The sequence below is a fragment of the Amblyraja radiata genome, chromosome 1, assembly GCF_010909765.2.
Source record: "Amblyraja radiata isolate CabotCenter1 chromosome 1, sAmbRad1.1.pri, whole genome shotgun sequence".
Lineage (NCBI taxonomy): Eukaryota > Metazoa > Chordata > Chondrichthyes > Rajiformes > Rajidae > Amblyraja > Amblyraja radiata.
The window spans coordinates 74,300,255-74,324,055 of NC_045956.1; the positions used below are offsets into that span (position 1 = coordinate 74,300,255).

At 39.7% G+C, this 23,801-nt stretch overlaps 1 protein-coding gene across 10 annotated transcripts in view; it reads right to left on the reverse strand.

Moving 5' to 3' along the window:
* mapk10 (mitogen-activated protein kinase 10) overlaps positions 1-23,801 on the reverse strand; it is a 232,627-nt gene that overhangs the window by 42,555 nt on the left and 166,271 nt on the right. For all 10 annotated transcript variants that reach the window (XR_004412597.1, XM_033024248.1, XM_033024299.1 and 7 more), the window contains 3 exons: positions 18,909-19,047; positions 18,034-18,199; positions 14,156-14,227 (listed from right to left, as the gene is read on the reverse strand). Coding sequence is in view for 9 of the 10 variants with exons in the window: in XM_033024248.1 (XP_032880139.1) it covers positions 14,156-14,227; positions 18,034-18,199; positions 18,909-19,047 (377 nt within the window). In the remaining variant the exon portion in view is untranslated. The remainder of the gene's footprint in view (positions 1-14,155; positions 14,228-18,033; positions 18,200-18,908; positions 19,048-23,801) is intronic.

The window sequence follows — 23,801 nt, forward strand, 5'->3', positions numbered from 1 at the left end:
GAGGTTTTCAGCAGAAGAGGGGTTTAGGCAGGTGACAAAATGGAGATGGCAATGAGGAATAAAGCAGAAAATGCTGGAAATATTCAGCATGTCAGACTAAACAGATTCATCTGATTTCAACTGTCCGGAACTGTCACTTACAATATTAGATCATTTGGATGCAGCCCTGCACAGATAGCTCCTTTGTCCCACCCATCATTCCCCCACTTCCTCTGTTTCCTAAACTAACATGATCCCTCTCAGTTTCAGTACTGATTAAGGATCCTGGACTTGAAACTTTAACGGATTCACTTCTCACAAATACTGCCTGACATGCTGAGTGTTTTTATTTCAGATTTGCAAATTATTTTATTTTATAATTTACTAGCACTGAGGATGCTGGTTGTTGATGTGGAGTTCAATCATTGTTAAGCAGAAGATGGAGCTGCAAATAGCTTTGTTCAACCTCAGAAAATAGCCAAGAAGGTGCATGACATTGGTGTTTGTGGAATAGTTAACATCAAAATCTGTAGATAATAACTAGTTTTCCGATATTTAATGATCTCCTGAGGACTAGTATGTCGTTTGGCAAGGGCCAACAACATATCCTTGGAGGACTTCAGAGTCAATGGCTCAGGAGAAAGAAGAAAAAGCCAATGCAGATAATTCTTCGGCTGTAGTGAAACATGATGGAATGCATCACGAAAGAAATGATATTTGACAATTTCAGTTACCAGTGGATTACATTTCCTGAGCTGAAAATGAATATCTGTCTATACATGAACAAGAACAGACTTGTTAAATATGTTTTGTTTTTTGTTCTTAGCAGAAAATCAAGAAAATAAGGACAGAAATACAGAAATGTTATTTGCAGAAGGTGAAGACGTTTGTCAGTCTGAAAACAATCCTAAAATGGCAACACAGAACATTTGATAACTGAGTCAAGGCCTTGTCAGATAGATTATTATACTTTGAACCCCATTATTGCATGCACTGGAATTTATTAGCACCAATGGATTTCATAAAGCTGACACAGTAAATTTCAGAAAATTGGATTGTGTAAATTATTTTCTTGTATTTAATCCAGAATCTACATTTTGATCAATCATTCAATTATATGCACACTATTGGATCCAATGACATGTGATTCCAAGTGTGACCTTAATTCGGAATGGCGACATACTTATTCTGAGCTGAATTTCTTGAGACTGAACAATATCTGATATAAAATGCTTTCAAAACTGATTATATCACAACATTTTGCTTCTTAATAAAAAGAATGAATAGCATCTCAAACTTCCCTGCATTTCGTTTTGAGCAAGGCTGGTCTATATCTTCACCCTTATCACCTACCTAGGTTCATAACAATCAATAGCCACTGTTGCTTAACAACAGAGTGCGGCTTAGATATTTTTGTGCACAGTTGAATGGGACACATCACCAGTTGCTTTGATGTGGTGGACCTGTCTCTGCAGACTTCAGTGGTCCATGAGAACTAAGTCTGTGGCATAGTGTTTCTTTGTGTTCTACAGAATCAGTAATGGAAAATACAGCACCTGGCCTAAAGGTAAAGAATGATGAGGGGTTGGGGATGATAATGCTCTATCATCAGAGACTCAATTTGGCCTCCAGGGTGGGAGATGGTAAAATCAGTTTATTGTGTGAGGTGGGATAGAATTTGCCTTCAAGTAGGAATTCAGAGGATTGGGGATAGCTATTGGGTCAAAGTCTGGATCATTTAGGGGATGAACTTGGTAAGTTGTGAGATACTCCGCTGATAGGGGTTGTGGTGGATCTTTGGTGGAGCACACAAGTAATGGGACTTCTCTGAAGTACTCAGGGAATAAGTACCTTTCATGCTGTAATTTTTCAATTACATTCTTGAACCATTGCCCAATCTTAATTTTACATATCTTGTAATGTTTAGCCTTGAATTTCCCAAAATTAATAACTTTCGTGGGCCCAACATCCATGCCCAAGCACCTCGTTTACCTTTCTTCCTACCCTAATTTAATTTAACAATGGTGCGTATTAATTTTGTTGTTCTGTTCTTGGTGTATATGACGTAGGACAAGCAAAAGACGGTGCATAAAACACACTTGGCAGTCTCTTATCTTTTGCTTTATAGTCGTCATTTTCTTATCAGCTCCCTAGATTTGTTCTGAATCTTTTTCTCTTTAATCTCAACTACCTGAATTTTGCCAAAAAGCCTTTTTGTAAATGTTGGGTATTGTTCTCGACTAATAGTGCAAACAAGTGATGGCAGATAAGGATCAAGACGTACATCATCCTGTTTTAATATGAATAGAAGTCAAAAGAAAACAAAACAATTGGGTGCAAAGCAAGCAGCCAATTTATTTTCATCTAAATTACACTACTGTACCAACAAATGCAGTTTTACTCCTTGTTGTTAAAATCTTTTCACAATCCACTTTGACTTCAATTCCTAAATCTATAAATTGTTTATAAGATTATCAATGAGCAGAGAATCCACATTTTGATTTATACATGTTGCTATTATTTTAAATAACATTGAAGTAATGTGACTGGATCTTAGGCTGGGTATCCCTATTCCCATAAATTTACCATTTTTGTCTGACTAACAAGCATAGGAATAACTGTGAATTATGATGTCTGAATACCAAATTATTAAATCATTAGGAAATTAAATTGTTTCAAACCTTGGCTGTGTATCACTAGTTGCAAATATTATTATTCATTTAAGTTTTACAAAAGTGGCTACTGAGCTACAACTAAAAGTAATGTAGAACAGATAGCTGGACTACAATATTGTGCCAAAACACAATTAAAGCAAACTTTGGTTACACCATATTGTAACTATTTTTAAATATGCACCCCTTACATAGAAAACTTGACCATTATTATCAGGAATCTATCATTGGAGGTCAAAAGGTTGCTAGGAAGGATACGATCAGTGCCAGGGAACAACACAGCGCCTCTGATCATTTCTCCCATGATGCACCCAACTGACCAGTTATCAACTGAAAACAAAATTGGAATGAAGGATAATTAACTCTCAAAGCAGTACAAGCGACAAACAAGGTTTCTCAAGAATGCACAGTAGACACAGAAGCAGATGACCATTCCCCCAGAAAAACAAACCATGCTGCAGTGAACGGATATGTTACGACTCTGAATTTCTCTCATGTTTTTGCGCATCACTGATGGAGTTACAATGGCTGAGGAAAATCAAGATCCTTTGAGTTCATTGCCCTTTGACTAACTATGCCTGCTGAGACCTGTAAGTGTCTGTGAATCAATTAAAAAACACACACACAAATTTTGTATGCTAATGGTTTCACCAGCAATTGATTATTTTTTGCTGACAACGTTCTTGCTGATTTCGCTCCTTGTCATCATTGATTAAAGAACAGACCTGCAAAATCTCTGCAGCCAACGCATTTAATGTCGCACCAATCATCAAATAATTTTCCACATATATAAGCCATTGTTGTTAAAAATGACTCTTTCACTCTCCCGAATAGAACCATGAAAATAGGACCATAAAAACATCTATTCCTTTTAAAACAAGCTGGATTATAATTCTACAAGTTTTTTGGATTTAGAAATACTTGATTTATACTTGTGTGAACTTCAGAGAGGAGCTTTTACTTAAATCTCATCATGCTTTTGAATTACATTGCCGATATTTGTAAAGTTTACATATGGGGGAATCGGAGCAAGCCATCAGAACCCTGGACCTGTTCTTCGATTCAATTAGATCATGGCCGATCTATAGTCCATGTCTGCTTCATGTTTTCCATTATCATGAGCTCAACAATTTTTAAGGGGTCAGATTTCTAGATTTCCACTCACGCATGCGAGGAAGGACCTCCTGACAGCACTCCGAAGCAGCCTGTCTCCAATTATGCTTGAATGGCAGAGTAGACTTGATGAGCCAAATGGCCTAATTCTGCTCCTATCATGTGATCTTATCATCGTATGATCCTCTCTGAGGTGTTTAGGTGGAACCTGATCAGAGCTCTGTACTGGTGGACTTGATCGCCACCCCACTGCCTTCTACTTTTCCTCAGCCTTTATTAGCCTTTTAAATTAATTATTGCTCTCGTCCTTTCAATTTATTAATTCCTATCGCTACATACTTATATGCTTCTACTTATCTGGCTTCCAGCTTTACATCCTTTAGAATCATTCTGTTCTAACATTTTCAGGTTCAATATTTCCAGATCAAGCTCCATTTACCACTATTTTGCTCATTCATAATCTCTTAATATCCATCTGCATCATTTACTGTAACACCTCATAAAATGCTATCACCAAATTTATATATACACCTTAGAAATTTGGAGCAACTAGAGGTCACCCTTGCAGTCACTGGGAGAACGTGCAAACTCCACACAGACAGCACCCAAGGTCAGGATTGAATCCAGGTCTCTGGCACTGTGAGGCAGCAGCTCTACCAGCTGCAACATTGTGCTGCCCTAGGCAAGGTCTTAGAATCATAAAGTCATACAGCATGGGAATGTCCTCTGGCCCAATTTGCCTGTGTTTGGCCCATTTTCCTCTAAATCTTTCCTATTCATGTGCCTTGGTCCAAATGTATTTTACTTGTTATAGTATCTGCCTCAACTAATTCCACTGGCACCTCAATCCACATCGCCACCGCCCTCTGAATGAAATTGTTGCCCATTGGGTTCCAATGAAATCTTTCCACTCTCATCTTAAACCTATGCCCTCTAAGTCTGAATCCTTTATCCTGGGGAAAAGACTGCACATGCACTCTATCTATTCCCCTAATGTTTTCATACACCTATACAAAATAACCCCCCAGTGACCTGCACTCCAAGGTATATAGTCCTAGCCTGCACAGCCTCTACTGCAGTCTTCTACTACAGCTCAAGCCCTTCAGTCTTGGCATCATCCTCATAAATCTTCTTTCCAGCTTAATGGCTTATTTCATGTAGTAGGGTGATCAAACTGAGCACAACATTCCTCGTGTGACCTCATCAAAGTCTTGAACAACTGTAACTTGACTTCCTAACTTCTGTACTGAATTCCCTGACTGATGAATGTCAACATGCCAAAAGCTAGCTTTACCACCCTGATACCACTTTCAGGCAACCATGTACACGCACTCCTAGATCCCTCTGCTCTACAACACTCTCCAGAACCCTATTGTTCATTATGAAAGTCCTAACCTGGTTTGAGTTCCCAAAATGCAACACCTCACATTTATCTGAATTAGACTCCATTCGCCATTCTTCAGCCCACTTACCCAGCTGAAGAGGATTCAGCCGTATTGATCTAGATGACAACAACTATGGATCAAGCACTCATCACTGAGGCACAGCACTAGTCACAGGGCTCACGACCGAAAATCAACCCACCACCACCACCCTCTGCTTCCTACGTTTGAGCCAATTATGTCTCCAGTTAGCTATCTCTCCCTGGATCCCTTGTGAAGTAACATTCCAGAGCAGTCTACCAGAACCTTTTTAAAGATCTTGTAGAAGACCATATAAACTATGTCTTCCTACTTTGCCCTCATCAAATATCTTAGTTACTGAAGCACAAACTCTCATGCACCAAACTCTGCTGAATATCTCAAATCATCCCCAATCTTTTCAAATGCCTGTACATATTATCTCCAGTAATTTCCCAACTACAAATGTTAGGCCTACCAGTCATATAATCAAAGAGTCATAGAGTGATACAGTGTGGAAACAGGCCCTTCGGCCCAACTTGCCCACACCGGCCAACAATGTCCCAGCTACACTAGTCCCACTTGCCTGCGCCTGGTCCATATCCCTCCAAACCTGTGCTATCCATGTACCTGTCTAACTGTTTCTTAAACAATGGGATAGTCCCAGCCGCAGCTACCTCCTCTGGCAGCTTGTTCCATACACCCACTACCCTTTGTGTGAAAAAGTTACCACTCGGGTTCCTATTAAATCTTTTCCCCTTCACCTTGAACCTATGTCCTCTGGTCCACGATTCCCCTACTCTGGGCAAAAGACTCTGTGCATCGACCCAATCTATTCCGCTCATGATTTTGTACACCTCTATAAGATCTCCCCTCATCCTCCTGCTCTCCATGGAATAGAGACCCAGCCTACTCATCCTCTCCCTATAGCTCACACCATCTAGTCCAGGCAACATCCTCGTAAATCTTTTCTAAACACTTTCAAGCTTGACAATATCTTTCCTGTAACATGGTGCCCAGAACTGAACACAATATTCTAAATGCAGTTTCACCAATGTCTTATACAACTGCAACATGACCTCCCAACTTCTATACTCAATACTCTGACTGATGAGGGCCAAAGTGCCAAAAGCCTTTTTGACCACCTTATCTACCTGCGACAAAACCTTCAAGGAACATGCACCTGTACTCCTAGATCCCTCTGCTCTACAACACTACCCAGAGGCCTACCATTTAGTGCATAGGTCCTACCCTTGTTCGACGTACCAAAATGCAACACTTCACACTTGTCTGCATTAAATTTCATCAACCATTCCTCCGCCCACCTGGCCAATCGATCCAGATCCTGCTGCCACCGTTCACAACTCTCTTCACTATCTCCCAAACCACTAACTTTTGTATCATCAGCAAACTTGCTAATCCTGCCCTGTATGTTCTCATCCAAATCATTGATGTAGATGACAAACAGTAACGGGCCCAGCACCGATCCCTGAGGCACACTACTAGTCACAGGCATCCAGTCTGAGAAGCATCCTTCCACCATTACCCTCTGCTTCCTTCCATGGAACCAATTCAGCTATCTCTCCTTTGATCCCATGCGATCTAACCTTCCAGAGCAGCCTATCATGCGGAAGCTTGTTGAACACCTTACTGAAGTCCATGTACACAACATCTGTAGACAGCTCTGCCCTCATCAACCTTTTTGGTCAGGCCTTCAAAAAAAAATCAGATTTATGAGACACGACCTCGCACATACAAAACCATGCTGACTATCCCTAATCAGCCCTTGCCCATCTAAATGCCTGTATATCCTGTCCCTCAGAATACTCTCCAGTAACTTACCAACTACAGATGTTCAGCTCACCGGCCTATAGTTCCCAGCATTTTCCCTGCAGCCCTTCTTGAAAAGAGGTACAACATTTGCCATCCTCCAGTCTTCCGGCACCTCTCCTGTATTTATACTGTAGTCTATAGTTCCCAAGATTTTCTTTGGAGCCATTCTTAAACAGAGGCACAACATTAACCACCCTCTGCCACCTCACATGTCTAATGATGAATCTTATATCTCAGCCAGGACTGTTGCAATTTCTTCTCTAACTTCCCACAGTGTCTTTGGATATATCTGATTACGCCTAGAAGATTTTGCTCCGTTCATCTGGCTTAGAACATCCAGCACCTATTTAACTGGAGTACAGATGGTCCTCAAGACATCCCCATTAGCTATCCCAAGGTCCCAAGTCCTCATGTCTTTCTCCGCAGTATAAACACAGGATTGTGTTTATGCATTCCTCAATAAATTCATAAGGACTTTGCCCTTTGTCTGCAGCTCCACACATAGATAACCACTTTGATTTCTGAGGGGCCCTGTTTTCCCTCTAGTTACCTATCACTTTCCCCGTGATATATTTATAAAATCTCTTTGGATTCGCCTTAATCTTATCTGACAGCTATCTCATGTCCCCTTTATGTTCTCCTAGTTTGTTTCTTACATATGCTCCTCAATCCCTTGCTGTTTTACAGATGCAAGGCACAAGCCACCGCAGTTTGAAAGGGTTGAATGGAACGCTAGCAATCAAGATTAATATGACAAGAGTCCCTTTTTTGCTGAATGTTACAACATAGACTGAAGGCTTCAAATGATACAGGTGAGAGGTTAAGAAAATAATAAAGGAAAGGATAGAATTATCAATTAATCAAATAATGTCATGTCTTTATTCAATGATTTTTAGAAATGTCTGAAATGTTATTCGGTTTGTAAGGATTTATAAAACCTTAAGCAGATTGATCTGTAGGCCTGGGAGATAGATAATAGAATAATAGTAATGTATAATTTCATGCTCTTCTATCACTACTGAGGAAAAGTTGTTAAAATCAGCTTGTAACTATAATATTCAAACAGTCCCCCTCCACCCCATTCCCCAATACTTCTGAAATATTGATAGAGATAACTAACGAGAACACATATCCTCTATTACAAGCCAAATCCAAGCAGAGGCAGAGACTGTATTTCCCTTAACTGGCTGCAGCTGCCCTCTGGTGTTCAAAAAGCAAAGGGAAAGAATGGCTAGTGTTGGTGTCACAAGTCAAGAAACAATTAGAATTGCTCCCCATTAAATGGACTCAAGATTTTTAAACATGCCAAGATATTGCATTAATGGCATATGTAAAACAAAATCATGTCACTTATGGAAAAAAAATATTTACAAGAAAAGAGATTGTCATGAAGTAAAAATGGCAATAAATATATATCAATTCATAAGACAATAAAGTTTTCATTTGCAAATTACAAATAAATGAGAATTTTTCATTTGTTGAGAAAACAAAGTTCTTGATCAATGATTCTGAATGGAATAAGAGCAACTCCAGTCTCAATCTATTCTATCCAATAACATAAGCATTCATCGTTTCTGTTGGTTGTGAATGCAGCGATCAAAATATTGAACCTTGGAGGATTCTGTTCAGATATTTCCGTTGGATTCCATGTAAGTAAAAATGGTACTAAAAGTTATAAAATTACTAAAGGTAGATCAATAACACTATATAGAAAGCTCCATGGTGAACAGTTAAATGTCAACAATGCTGCTTTTTGAGGATGAATACTGAGAAAGGAGAAAAGTAGTACAAAAGAGATGTTGAATGGAGAAAATATTGCCCAAACTCTGGGAGAAATTGTTTGAACTACTAATTTGGGTGTGGCACGGTGGCACAGCAGTAAGGTTGCTGCCTTACAGCACCAGTGACCTGGGTTTGATCCTATGGGTGTAATCTGTATGGAGATAGTACGATCTCCCAGTGAGCTGCGTGGGTTTTCTCTGGATGCTCCGGTTTCCTCTCCTACTCTAAAGCCATACATATTTGGAGGCTAATTAGCTTGGGATAATTGTAAATCATTCCAAGTGTGTGTAGGATAGTGTAAATGTATGGGTATCTCTGGCCAGTGCGGACTCGGTGTGCCGAAGGGCCTGCTTCCACGCTGTATCTCTAAACTAAACTAAACTAAAGTAAACTACCAATAAAAATCTAGATCCCCTGCATACATTTTACTTTCCCTGCCTGGATGCTAATCTGATGAAGCACGCTCTGGGTAAAAGCCACTGGATTTTGATTACGTTGGAATCAAAGAGAACAGTTTCAGATGGGTTATTTCCAGAGCAGTTTATCTCCACTATCAGATTACTTTGCAGTCTGCAAAGGCCAGGATATCCCTACCTAATTCGTCCAATTACATGTGTCTTTCAGAAAGCATTTTATAAGATCCCACATAGGAGATTAGTAGGCAAAATTAGGGCACATGGTATTGGGAGTAGAGTGCTGACATGGATAGAAAATTGGTTGGTGGACTGGAAACAGACAGTAGGGATTAATGGGTCCCTTTCAGAATGGCAGGCAGTGACTAGTGGGGTACCGCAAGGCTCGGTGCTGGGACTGCAGCTATTTACAATATACATCAATGATTTAGAGGAAGAGATTCAAAGTAACATTAGCAAATTTGCAGATGACACAAAGCTGGGTGGCAGTGTGAACTGTGAGGAGGATGCTATAAGAATGCAGGGTGACTTGGACAGGTTGGGTGAGTGGGCAGATGCATGGCAGATGAAGTTTAATGTGGATAAATGTGAGGTTATCCACTTTGGTAGCAAAAACAGGAAGGCAGATTATTATCTAAATGGTGTCAAGTAGGGAAAAGGGGAAGTACAACGGGATCTGGTGTTCCTTGTTCATTAGTCAATGAAAGTAAGCGTTCAGGTAGAGCAGGCAGTGAAGAAAGTGAATGGCATGTTGGTCTTCATAACAAGAGGAGTTGAGTATAGGAGCATAGAGGTCCTTCTGCAGTTGTACAGAGCCCTAGTGAGACCACACCTGGAATATTGTGTGCAGTTTTGGTATCCAAATTTGAGGAGGGACATTCTTGCTATTGAGGGAGTGCAGCGTAGGTTCACAAGGTTAATTCCCGGGATGGCAGGACTGTCATATGCTGAGAGAATGGAGTGGCTGGGTTTGTATAATCTGGAATTTAGAAGGATGAGAGGGTATCTTATTGAAACATATAAGATTATTAAGGGTTTGGACACGCTAGATGCCCGAAACATGTTCCCGATGTTGGGAACCAGGAGTCACAGTTTAAGAATAAGGTGTAAACCATTTAGAATGGAGATGAGGAAACACTTTTTCACACAGAGAGTTGTGAGTTTGTGGACTTCTCTGCCTCAGAGGGTGGAGGGGGCCGGTTCTCTGGATACTTTCAAGAGAGAGCTAGATAGGGCTTGTAAAGATAGCAGAGTCAGGGGATATGGGGAGAAGGCAGGAACGGGGTACTGATTGTGGGTGATGAGCCATGATCACATTGAATGGCGGTGCTGGCTTGAAGAGCCAAATGGCCTACTCCTGTACCTATTGTCTATTGACTGAAATAAACACAGAAAATGGGGGAATTATTCGGCTAGTCAGGTAGCAGATATGGAGCATGAAACAAAGTTAACATTTCCGGTCAACAGCTCTTAATCAGATTGGAAAACTTTAAAATTTCCAACATGTTTTCAGAAAAGTAGTGGATGATGAAGGAGGGAACAAAGGAAAATTGGAAGCAGGATGTAGACCGAGAGAGAGTAGTTGGTACAAGTACTGATAGGAGAGTGTGGTGAAGGCTTACGAACCGCAGTGGATCACTCTGGAGGGGCAACGTTTTTTTGAAAACATGAATGAAACAGAAACCGATGAGGCTGAGCAAGGTATGGGAGTGCTGGTGCAGGATTCACAGAGAGTTAATTTGTAAGTCGAATCAGTAATAAGGAAGGCAAACCCAATGCTAGCATTGATTTCAAGAGGTCTACAAAACAAGGATGTAATGCTGACGCTCTATAAGGCGCTTTGTTGGGCACCATATACGAGGAAGGATATACTGGCTCTGGAGAAGGTCCAGAGGAGGTTTACAAGAATGATCCCAGGAATAAGTGGGTTAACATATGATGAGCGTTTGACGGCACTGTGCCTGTACTCGCTGGAGTTTAGAAGGATGAAGGGAAACCTCATTGAAACTTACCGAATAGTGAAAGGCTTGGATAGAGTGGATGTGCAGAGGATGTTTCCACTAGTGGGAAAGTCTAGGATGAGAGGTCAAAGCCTCAGAATTAAAGGACGTTCCTTTAGGAGGGGACGGTGGCGCAGTGGTTGCTGCCTTACAGGGCTTGCAGCGCCTGAGACCCAGGTTCGATCCCGACTATGTGTGCTGTCTGTATGGAATTTGTACATTCTCCCTGTGTCCGCATGCGTTTTCCCAGAGATCTTTCGTTTCCTCCCACACGCCAAAGACACACAGGTTTGCACTATCCTACAGACTAGGGCCAATTTTACAATTTTACAATTTTCCCCAAAGCCTACATCTGTACATCTTTGGAGTGTGGGATGAAACCGGAGTGCCCGAAGAGAACCCACACGGGCAAGGGGTCAAGGGGTACAGACAGCACCCGTAGTCAGGATCGAACCGATGACTCTGGTGCTGTAAGGCAGCAACTCCATAGCTGCTGGATATTATCTGCCCAGGTTATTGTGGCAGCATCTCCAAAATCCCCTGGTGCTACCAATAAGGGCAACAGGCGCACAGGATCAGCACCACTTGCAGATTTCCCTCCCAACTTGTCACTGCTCTGATTTGGAAATTAATCTCTGGTCATTTATCATTATCAAGTCTACATCCTGGCACTTTTTAGCCAACAGAACGGCAGGAACACTTCCACCAGAAGAATTGTAGCAGTTCATGGGGGCAGTTTCTCATTGAAACATAGAAAATAGGTGCAGGAGTAGGCCATTTGGCCCTTCAAGCCAGCACCGCCATTCATTGTGATCATGGCTTATCATCCACAATCAGTAACCCGTGCCTGCCTTCTCCCCCATATCCCTTGATTCCGCTCGCCCCTAGAGCTCTATCTAACTCTCTCTTAAATTCATCCAGAGAATTGGCCTCTACTGCCTTCTGAGCCAGAGAATTCCACAAATTCACAACTTTCTGGGTGAAAAAGTTTTTTCTCAAAAGCAATTAGAAATCAGTAAGAAATGCTGACCTTGCAAGAAGGGGAGGGGGGGGGGGGGTAGTGGGGAGGATGGCATGGTGGAAATTTAATTTCCAGAAACATTGGGGGGTGGGATGTTTTACAATAGTTGTATTTAAACTAATGGCTTTGTTTTGTGAATCTAAACTTCTGTGGGTTCTACTGAATCCCACAACAGAAAGCAAAGAACAAACAACATTTAGCTGAGCCAGACACTTTGTGTCACATTTATTCCAGAAGCCCCTTTGGGTGTGTGCAAAACCAACGTGGGCGTGAAGGCGCCACACTACCATTTCCATTTGTGAACTATTGTTCAACCAATGGCTAAATTGATAAAGACTCTCTGCCGTTCAAGAACTGATACTCACGGCAGAATAACTGTTAGAAGTTTGAGAAAAATATGGTAGACGCTGGAAATGTGAACAATAACTAAGAATGCCTGGATTACTGAGAAGCTCAATCAGCATCAGTGAGGTGAGAAACAGTTGATGTTTTGGATCAAGGACCCTTCATCAAAACTGGAAAAGAAGTATGTTTAAAGTCACAGAGAGGGGGAGTTGGAAAGAATGGAGGGAATGTCTATCAAAGTCATCAGGGTGAACATTACTTTCAAAAGCTTCAGATGGAACAAAATGAAGCAAAAACAACCTGAAACATAACAAATTGACCCTGAGGATATAGCCATATTTGTGGAAGAAAAGCTAACGGAAGAGATTGAGTCTTTACCCACACTCAGCGATGCACAAGAGGCATAGAACGGGTGGTAAACAATAGAAATGTGATTGTAGGAAGGAACTGCAGATGCTGGTTTAAACCAAAGATAGACACAAAATGCTGGAGTAACTTATCGGATCAGGCAGCATCTCTGGAGAGAAGGAATGGGTGACGTTTCGAGTCGAGAACCTTCTTCAGTTCTTCAGTTTGTCTGACCCGCTGAGTTGCTCCAGCATTTTATGTTTATCTTCAATAGAAATGTAATAACAGGCAGATAATGAAAGAGTACCCAGATCAAAGAGTATCTCAAAATAACAGCCATATATTCAGGTCTGAAAGACACAGGACTTCAGACTAATTTCTAAACATAAGGATTTGTTGTGTTGATTTGTCTCCAGTACAAAATGATATTATAATTTCCATGGATGTGTATTTTCACATTGCATTCTTCTTATGTTGCATGGTGTTTTTTACTACAAATCCAAGCAGACTCGAGAATTGCTAAATCTGGTGCAACATACAAACATCGTGCATGGAAATTTTATAAGATTCTGGAGATGACCATTATCAGAAATAGTATTCTGAAAATGGAATCCTCACTTAAAAAAATATTTTCATTCCTTTTTTGGGGGTCATTCCGATACCTGAGAGTAAAGCAATGTTATGGAAGGAAACTATCAATTTCCAAATAGTTCAAAGCAAGCTCTACAAAATATTCAAGATAAAATGTTGTAAAAAGCAAGAAGTGATTTAGCTTCTTTGCTAGATAGTGATGGTGAGGAATAGTGGTAATCACAAAAAATACAGCTTTGTGGCAAACAATAATTAATAGGGGAAATCAAAAGCTTTCTATCACCTTTAGATTCTAGACTAGGACTCTGCTCAAAATGATTCTCCTGCTCTTTAGTCTGAAGTTCAAGAAATAACACTTCTAAATATTTTTAGATTATTAATAGTTCTGAGTTCAGAATAAATAATCAACGTTTATTCAAATGAAAGTTAAAAAAAAAACAAGCGTATGAGATATCTTGCCACGTTTCTGCACCAAATAGAAAAGGTTTTCTTGAAAGAAGCAATTCTGAGAACAAATGATTGCATGAAAGATGCACTATGTATAATACTTGCAATAATAATTTTTAAAAGCAATCGCTTACAATTTATGTTTCACTCTCCTCAGAGTAAAAGTGCATAAAAAAGCAATGATCAGCTGCTGCAAGCAGCATAAGGATACAGTCCCTTCCTGGAAAGAGGATTTTGTGGCGGACCATTTCACCCATAATGCACCCAACAGACCAAATATCCACTACGAGTTCAGAAAATGGGTAGTAACACAAAGAAAAGAATTAGAATTAGAATTATAAACATCATATAAAATGGGAAAACATAGGAATCAGAAAAGGTTAAAAATTAATTTCTATCTCCTGATTGTACTCCATGTGTTGGAAATGAAACAAAACACAAAAGGACATTAATAAAGATAATGCAACAAAACAAGACCTTGCTCTCTGCACCCACATTTATAAAAAAGGAAAAACAAGTTTGGAGACTTCAATCCATAGTGAGCCATTCAATGCCATAAGAGCCATCATAGAGAGATGCCAAGCTCCACTGGGTATTATTATCTAAAAGCAGTTTCTATGTAAAACAGAGAAAAACAAAAATGCTGCTTTAATTAATGAAATGTTTTTTCATGCACATATTTCTGTGGAACATAAAGCAGTGATTGGGGCAAAATGATTGGAAACATTGGGGAGTTTAGCCGCAGCATTTGATGGTTCATCAGCAGAGGATTCTCCTGTTTCTATCAGTACAACTCATACCTTAAAAAAGCTTAATTCAGACAACCTATTGTAAAGGTAAGAGGATTTTTTCTCCTTTCCTGTTTATGTCACCAAAATTTCTCCCAAACACTTTCCCATCATTATTTTCGCAACACTTTTTTCTGCTCATTGTCAAATTTTCAACTTTAAGTGCTTGGATCGTCAGGTTTGGATGTTACTAAATAAATAATTAATGTTTTTTAAAAAACATAATTAAATTAAGTTCTGCATTCCACCAAGATTATGTAAATATTTATAGCCAAAGCCTGGTCCTCAAAGTTTAAATATTCCAGATTTACCTATCAGCACCCCAAACTTGAACGTTGAAATAACAACCTTTGTCCACCCCTATGTGCATTTGTCCATGATTGCATTGGTAGTAGAAGTGACCACCACAAAGTGCAGGTGGAGACAAAGTCCCATATTCACGTCAAGGATATGTTCCATTCTGTTGTGTAGTACTACAATCATCCCACGTAGGATAGGCCCAGAATGGATTTTGTAAATAAACTGAAATCCATGAGGTGCTGTGGGTCATCATCAGCCGAAGTGACCACCAATGGTGACCACCACCATTTGTAATCTTATGGCCTGTAATATTCCTTACTCCATGACTACTATCAAACCATAGGATCAATCCTGGGTTAATCAGGTGTGCCAAAGGCAATGCTGGGAGCAATACATTGTATATTTATAACTGTGCTGCCATCTTGGTAAAGCTTAAAAGCTAAAGCAGCACCCACAATCACTATGTCAGATCAACGTTTTGCACACCTACCACATCCCATTGTACATGGCGTAAACATATGATCTATCTATCTTAATTTCCTCATGAGATCCCTTCCATCACAGAAGTCTTGTCTTCAGCCAATATAATTCACCTCATATGATATCAAGAAACAGAGAAGAGCATGGTTACAGCGAAATCTACGGGTCACGGAAACAATCAGGTTGTGGTAACTAACTGCATATGAACGCAAGGTGCCGTAGTACAATTAGAACATTAGCATCTACCTAATAACAGATTTGCAAGCACCACTGCCTCCAGATGTTATCACAACCTTGATCCAAACACAGACCCAACAGCTGAATTCTAGGGTTGATATGAGATGTCATCCTTCACATGAAGTCAGCATTTAAATAAGTGAGGCATGAAGAAACTGTGGTAAAACTGAAGTCAACGGGCATCAGAGGTAAATACTCTAATGTCTTGGTAAGAAGGTCATTGTAGATGTTGGAGATCAATTATACATCATTGCAGAGGTTCCTCAGTTTGGTGTTCGAAGCCCAGTCATCTTCAGCAGCTTTATCATTAAGTAGGATGCGATGACTGCATGCCACGTCATTCTATTTTCAATCCCTCAACATATCTAGCATTCCATGCCTACAATCAGTAAGAATTTCCTATCCAACAAGTGTGTTATAAGTACCTTCATCAGAAGGACTGCAGAAGTTCACAAAGACTCTTCCCACTACCTTCTTAAAGGACTTAGCAATGGCCAATTAATGCTTGCCTTTCCACAAACAACCATGTCCCTAAAAGTAAATTTATTATTGTTAAAAACAATTCTGGAGAAACCAGCAGCCAAAAATTATGAGAATAATCTCTCTGCCAAAGTTATCAAGTATCTTTCAAATGATAGGTGTGTTATTCATAGAATATTTGACAGTATAAACTTGTCAAAAAAACTTTTCTCTGCCTGCAAGTAATAATAATAATAATAAATTTTATTTATGGGCGCCTTTCAAGAGTCTCAAGGACACCTTACAAAAATTGAGCATGTAGAGGAAAAACATGTAGGGGTAATGAAATAAATAGTAGAGACATGACTAGTACACAAAGTAAAGACAGAATTCAATACAAAACACAGTATGAGGCAATTAATGCACAGATGAAAAGGGACGGGGACGTGGGGCTAAGGATAGGCAGAGGTGAAGAGATGGGTCTTGAGGCGGGACTGGAAGATGGTGAGGGACACGGAATTGCGGATCAGTTGGGGGAGGGAGTTCCAGAGCCTGGGAGCTGCCCTGGAGAAGGCTCTGTCCACAAAACTGCGGAGGTTGGACTTGTGGATGGAGAGGAGACCGGCTGATGTGGATCTGAGGGACCGTGAGGGTTGGTAGGGGGAGAGGAGGTCAGTGAGATATGGGGGGGCCAGATGGTGGAGGGCTTTGTAGGTGAGGGCCAGGATTTTGTAGGTGATCCGGTGGGAGATGGGAAGCCAGTGAAGTTTTTTGAGGACTGGAGTGATGTGATGCCAGGATTTGGTGTGGGTGATGAGTCGGGCGGCTGCGTTCTGGACCAGTTGGAGTCGGTTGATGTAGGTGGAGCTGATGCCAAGGAGAAGTGAGTTGCAATAGTCCAGTCGGGAGGAGATGAAGGCATGGATGAGTCTTTCAGCAGCAGGCGGTGTGAGAGAGGGAAGTAGCAAGAATGATAACTAAAACGATCAGGATAAAACTTATTTCACATATTGATTCTGCTTGAAATATTTAAAAATAATCAGCAGCCATAGGAAATAACTAGTCTCTTAACTAGCAGTAGGCTGATGTCGAGATTGTGGAGTGATAACACTGGAACTATGGATGGGGAGACAGAAATAATTTCATTAATTCCTACAATTTGCATTTTTATACTCGTCACATTTCTTAATTTTGAAGAATTGATTGAAGCAGGTCTTCTGCCTGTTCTGTAAGAAAACGTGAGTTAAACAGAGAAAAATGAATAACAAAAGCGTCAATGATGCTCCTTATAATCAAACAACTAAGAAGACAATACGTGCATGATACTAGACCCCAGCTTCCACAAGAGATATACTCTTCGATAAGGACATTTCCTCTATTCCTCAAAACTCTGCAACTCTTCCCAGCCATCCGGTGGAACTAGTCCTAAAGGCCATAGGGCAGCTAATCATAGGATTGAGTTAGAATGACCATTCTTTTGAGTTGTTTTGTTATTGTGCACAGTGGCTGGCCAAGTGAGCTTGCAGAGAAACATTAGGCACAGACGGAGGCTGTTAGTCCATCAGGTCCATGCAACTTCTCAGCCCTCAGTCAAGGTATTGGTGGTGTTTTTGAGTTTGATGACTGTTTTAGCTACAATAATCACATCATATCATAACAATTGGTAAGTCCATTTTTAAAAATAAATAGAAAGCCGTTTTTTCAAAAAAATCATTCAATTTTCAATCTAACAGGATGCTTCAAATATGCAAAATATAAAAGTTTGTCCTACCTCTGACATAAACAAGCACCAATAACAAATGTGAGTTTCAAGTAAAAATCTCACCGTTTTCTTTGTACCCCATCCCTAGAATAACTTCTGGTGCTCTGTAATATCGGGTTACTACGTAAGGTGTCATCATGAAGCTTGTTCCAGCAGTCCTTGCCAGTCCAAAGTCAAGAATTTTTAATGTGCAGTCTGACTTTACCACTATGTTGCTTGGCTTTAGGTCCTGTGAATACAAAATCATAAATTTAAGTACACAGTAACTATGTAGGTTTAGTGATACTCGTTTCATTTTCAAGTTTTTGTTTCCTAGTTTTGGTCTAGATAACATTGAAATAGTATTCCAAAATCTCTCCTCAAAACTGTCGGTTTTTGGACAGAGGATCCATTCAGAATTTATAATGGATTTTTTATGGATGAAGGGGTTGTTTTTTGGCAGAACATGGTGATAAATACCATTAGAAATTATTTCCAGAATTGTCCTTCTTTATTTTACCACGACCATGCAAAATGAAATTTAATATATTCAAATATAGCAATGAAATTTGTTAGAAGATCCATGAAAACAGATCATAAGTATTTCTAAGGAAACTTTCTTGACCATACGCAAAACACAGAAAATGCTAGAAAAACTCAGCTAGTCAGGCTGCAGCTTCATAAAGTGCAAAGAGAGAGAGTTAATGTTTCAGGTTGATGATTCTTTGTCAGAACTGTTCTGATGATGGGTATTTGACCTTCAACGTTAACTTTATTTCTCCTTCTAATTGACCTTCTGAATCTTTGCAGCAATATTAGTCTTGGTTTCAATTTCCAACATTGTTTTGTTTCAATTTATAGCCAACCAAATGCATTACAGATATGCAAGTATTAAAACATATTTCCTCATATCAAACCCACTCCATGAATCAAACTGTTTGTGTTTTCTGTATACCTACCCTGTGAATAATGCCAGCGGAATGGAGATGCTTGATGCCACACAGCATTTGGTATAGTAGGTAGGACATTCGCTCATGATCCAGTTCCATTTGAATTACCTGACATAGGTTGGCATCCATCAATTCCATAACCAAATACCTACAATGAGAAAAAAGGAGGATGCTAGATTGATAAATTCACAGGCAACATGTTTCCATTGTATTAGATAGTCCTGGGTTAAAGGAAAGAACTCAACATGCATGTTACCTGTGGGTAAGGTAATAAAATAAATGTGTTTTAAAATATTTCATCCCTTTCTTCCTTTAGGTGCTTGTAAATTGTAGTAGACGTTGTTGTAGTAGTTAGTAGTAACTTTATTGTCATATGCCAAGAAATAGTGAAATGTTTTGTTTTGAATACAATCCAGTAAAATCTCTCTATACATAAGCACAGTTATACAGAAGTAAAATAGTGTAATGACCAAGTCTCTTCTGCAACTGGAGAACCTTCATTAATCAAGATAAATGTTGCAAGCTATCCATCTACCAACAGAATACATATAAATGCAGCGAGGCCTATTATCCAACATTTCCCCTTCTGTGTCCCCTACTAAGATTTATACAACACATACAAATAGATTCTAGGTGAGAAATGATTAGCAATTGACGCAGCAGAAGAATTATTGGGTAAGTTTTGTTTTTGGAATCACACATCAATTTTGTCAATGCAATTAGTTACAATAAAGATTCAGTAGAAATGTCTGATCTGAGAAGAACTGAAAGGAGGTACACAGGAAGATAAAGTTTCACATCACTTTAGTTTAGCAATGCATATTATGTTATACTGCAGCAACATTAAATTGGATTTTACAGTTGCTCAGGGGGTACTAAAAATATCTCAGTCAATTTATAAACCTATTTGCACTCAAAGAGCAGGTGCTTCAATTTGCATTTACATAATATAGCGATGTTACAAAACCTGCCACTGCCGGTGCGTGCGATTCCGGAGGTTTTAGGGGGGGGGGTGGGGGGAGGGCGGGATTAAAATGCAGGTTTGCATTGGTTGTTGGCGAGTGGATTTCCTCGGGCTGCTAGCTGATGAAGAAAAATCGTTCGAGCTTCCGTTCGTTGCATTGAAGTTAAACGCGGCTAAATACGCCTTCAACATCACGGATCGCGATATCAGGACAAAACAAAAGGTATGTCGTTTATTTTACATATTATTCTGCTTTTTGGTGTGGTTTCATTTTAATCTTATGAAGCGAAAATATTATTTAGGCCCCGATACGAATCAGCCATGTCTTGCCTGCCGATATGGGCTTAAATTTATGTCAACGGCAACATTCCAATCGATCACATTCCAGAAACATCCACTCTCAAGATAATCAAATTAATTATTTTTTTGCACAATCATGTCAATCAAGAACATCTAAATCATCTATAGTTTGTGTTATTGTCTATCCATGATCAATATTTTCATACTAAATGTCCAGAGTACAGTTTTAGTCAGATGTATTGTGCAAAAAATAAGTATTTTGATTATCTTGAGAGTGGATGTTTCTGGATTAATTTATGCGAATTAAACATGAAATCCCTTCCATTTGGGCATATAAATTCATGATAAAGTGAGATTTAAAAATCATGTAATATTGTGAATTCTTGTGTGAATGGGATCTGTTTGTTATTTGCTATTTGGATACTTAGGCTATTTAAAATGTTTATCCTTTTCTTAAGAAATGGATAGATGTTCAGATCTAGTAATTGAATTTAGATGAATTTAATTGATTAGATTGATGAAACTGATGAATATGAATTTCTTGTTCGGTATTTACTATTTGTTTTAGCGTTTAACTTTATCATTTCTACCTTTTTTCTAAAACTGCAAATAATAACTTGTTTCTGTTAATGCTGTTCAGTGTTTTTTTTTCTTTACATTTTAAACAGATGTCTCCGAAGAAGAAATGCAAAATTGTCAATCCAAATGCCCAGCAAAAGAGACTGATTTAGAGCATTCGCAGAGATTATCCGAATTTGGACTACTCCAAATGTGATGATCTACAGGACATTGTTAATGGGAAAGTAGTGGGCAGAAAGGCATGTCATGCGTGGTTTGAAGACCAAAATCTTGTAGTTTACAATGCCAAAATTGAAAAGTTGAGGAAAAACAAGGTGTACAGAGTTGCTTATTGGTTACAATCTGAGGAGTATGATTATGCTACTGATTATGATATGCCAATGTACCAACTAGCAACTGATCTTCTCCATAAAGACTTGGTCTTTTGCTAGAAATTGTAATTTCTTTACCTATCTGTTATGAACTAACATCATATAATACAATAATATTAAAGTTCTGATCTTGAGAATATCACATTTTTAAATATTCAAGGCAGTGTATTACTATTTCAGTCACAACAAATTTTCAAGGCAGTATTTATTACTATTTCTGTCACAACGGTCAATTTTGTAATTAGCTAAATACATTTCATTTATTTTATTTATTGTCATTCGATAAAAACATGCTTCCACATGAATCATGAATGAAATTTGTACTCAGGTCCGAGCAGCGTAATAGTGCAGTAAGACATCAATGAAGTGCAGTAAAGACATCAATAAATTTTAACATATAAAAACCTTCCGCAATAAAATCTAAATAATAATGAGCCGATGAATAAATAGTGAAAAGTTAAAAAAAGCAGCATGGTTAAAAGACAGCAGCACAATAATGTCCATAGCAGCAGCAGTAGCAGCAGACAGTTCACTGAGGTAGTGAGGGTCCAGTCAGTGAGGGAGGGAGTTTAAATGTCTCATGGCCCCGGGAAAGAAGCTGGCTTTAAGCTTTGTTGTCCTGGCCTTTATGCTGTGCAGCCTTCTCCCTGAGGGGAGGGGTTCAAAGAGTCCATTTGCAGGGTGGGTGGGGTCCTTCATGATGTTTGAGGCTCTGCTCTTGCACCTGCTGATGTAAATGTCCCCAATGGCAGGGAGGCAGTTATTTGTGATTTTTTGGGCAGATATAATTAGGTAACTAACTAATTATATGCTTTAATTTCAGGTCATCCAAGTAAAATGTTTCATATTTGTTTCAGAATGCTTCAATCTAAAATAACTGAAAATTTCATTCAATTCTCTTAATTTTTAAGAAAGTTATGGGCTTTTGACTGTCTTCGATCACAGCTTTTGTGTTGTCAATGGAAAAGCAATAGGGAACAAGATGCTAATTTCCGAGTATGAAAATGACCATAACATTTAAAATACTGAAGATATGAAAGTGAATTAGGTATCAAATTAAAGTTATTTTATGCTTTATCAGATGGGATAAATTACAGGCTTGATTTTTTAAATCTCAAGATTTTGTAACATTCCTACATAATACACTCTCCTGGGTAAACTGAGATTTCTGGCACATGGTGCAGAGATGTTACCTAGCTTGAACTGTTGAAATATGGAACTGCTGATGCTGGATTATAAAAAAAAGACACAAATTGTTGGAGTAACTCAGCAGGCTATGTTAGGTCGGGAGAATAGTCCCGACCCGAAGCATCATCCAGCCATGTTCTCCAGATATGCAGCCTGACCCGCTGAGTTACTCCAGCATTTCATGCCTTTTGTTTTTAGCTTGAACTGACGTTATGTAACAGTAATGTTTGTTTTGTTTTGTTTGTGTTCCATTGGGCAACAATGCTGTTATCAGTAAAATATGCATTTTATGTGCATGCTTTTATGAAGACTAAAGTGCATTATAGTCCATTATTCCTAGAGTAACGATAATTTATTGCCTGTAAAAGGCTGTTGCTGTCTCATTCCAAAATGATGAACTATGTCAGGTACAGCAGTTTGTGGGAAAAACTGTGAAAAAGCTGAAATAAACTAAACATGCACTAATGGTCAGCTGGTTTGTCTGCTATCCCATCACCCTGGCTACCACCACTAAAGATTTATAGGTTCGAGAAATTGTAGAATTTCAGCAACTTCAGTATTCTGTAGACTTCTGTCGACTGTGCAATGTTCAGGAACTCGGCAACGGACCTGAATGAATACGCCACAGTTGTTACAGACTTTATAAGGAAATGTGTGGAGGACGGCGTTCCAACAAAAACCTTCCAAGTGTTTCCTAACCAAAAGCCTTGGATAAACCATGAGATCCGCATTCTTCTGAAGGCAAGATCCCGGGCATTCAGGTTTGGCAATGCAGAGGTCTATATGAAGTCCAGATATGACCTTGGTAAGGCCATCAAAAAGGCCAAGAGGGACTTCTGCTCTAAGCTGGAGGATGAGACAGATGTTCGGAAACTATGGCAGGGCATGAATGCCATCACCTCCTACAAGGCGAAATCAGGAGGCGGATCAAACGACAGCGAAGCATCACTCCCTGACGAGCTCAATGCGTTCTATGCATGGTTTGATAGGGAGAGCACGATGTGCCTTCCCGAGCCCCTATTCGCCTTGACGGTATTACAGTCATAGTCACAGAGGCCGACGTCAGAAGGTCCTTCAGGGGGGGTGAACCCTCAGAAAGCGCCTGGACCTGATGGTATACCCGGCCGTGTTCTAAAAACCTGTGCGGACCAACTGGCTGGAGTTTTTACGGACATTTTCAACCTCTCACTTCTGAGGTCTGAGGTCCCCACCTGCTTTAAGAGGGCATCAATAATACCGGTGCCCAAGAAGAGCAAGGTGATGTGCCTCAATGACTATCGACCAGTGGCACAAACGTCGGAGGTGATGAAGTGCTTTGAGAAGCTGGTTATGGTGCACATCAACTCCTACCTCGACAAGAACCTCGACCAAGTACAGTTCGCATACCACCACAACAGGTCAACGGTGGATGCAATTTCACTGGCTCTCCACTCTGCACTGGACCACTTGGCCAATAAAAACACCTACGTCAGGCTGTTGTTTATAGACTACAGTGGGGTA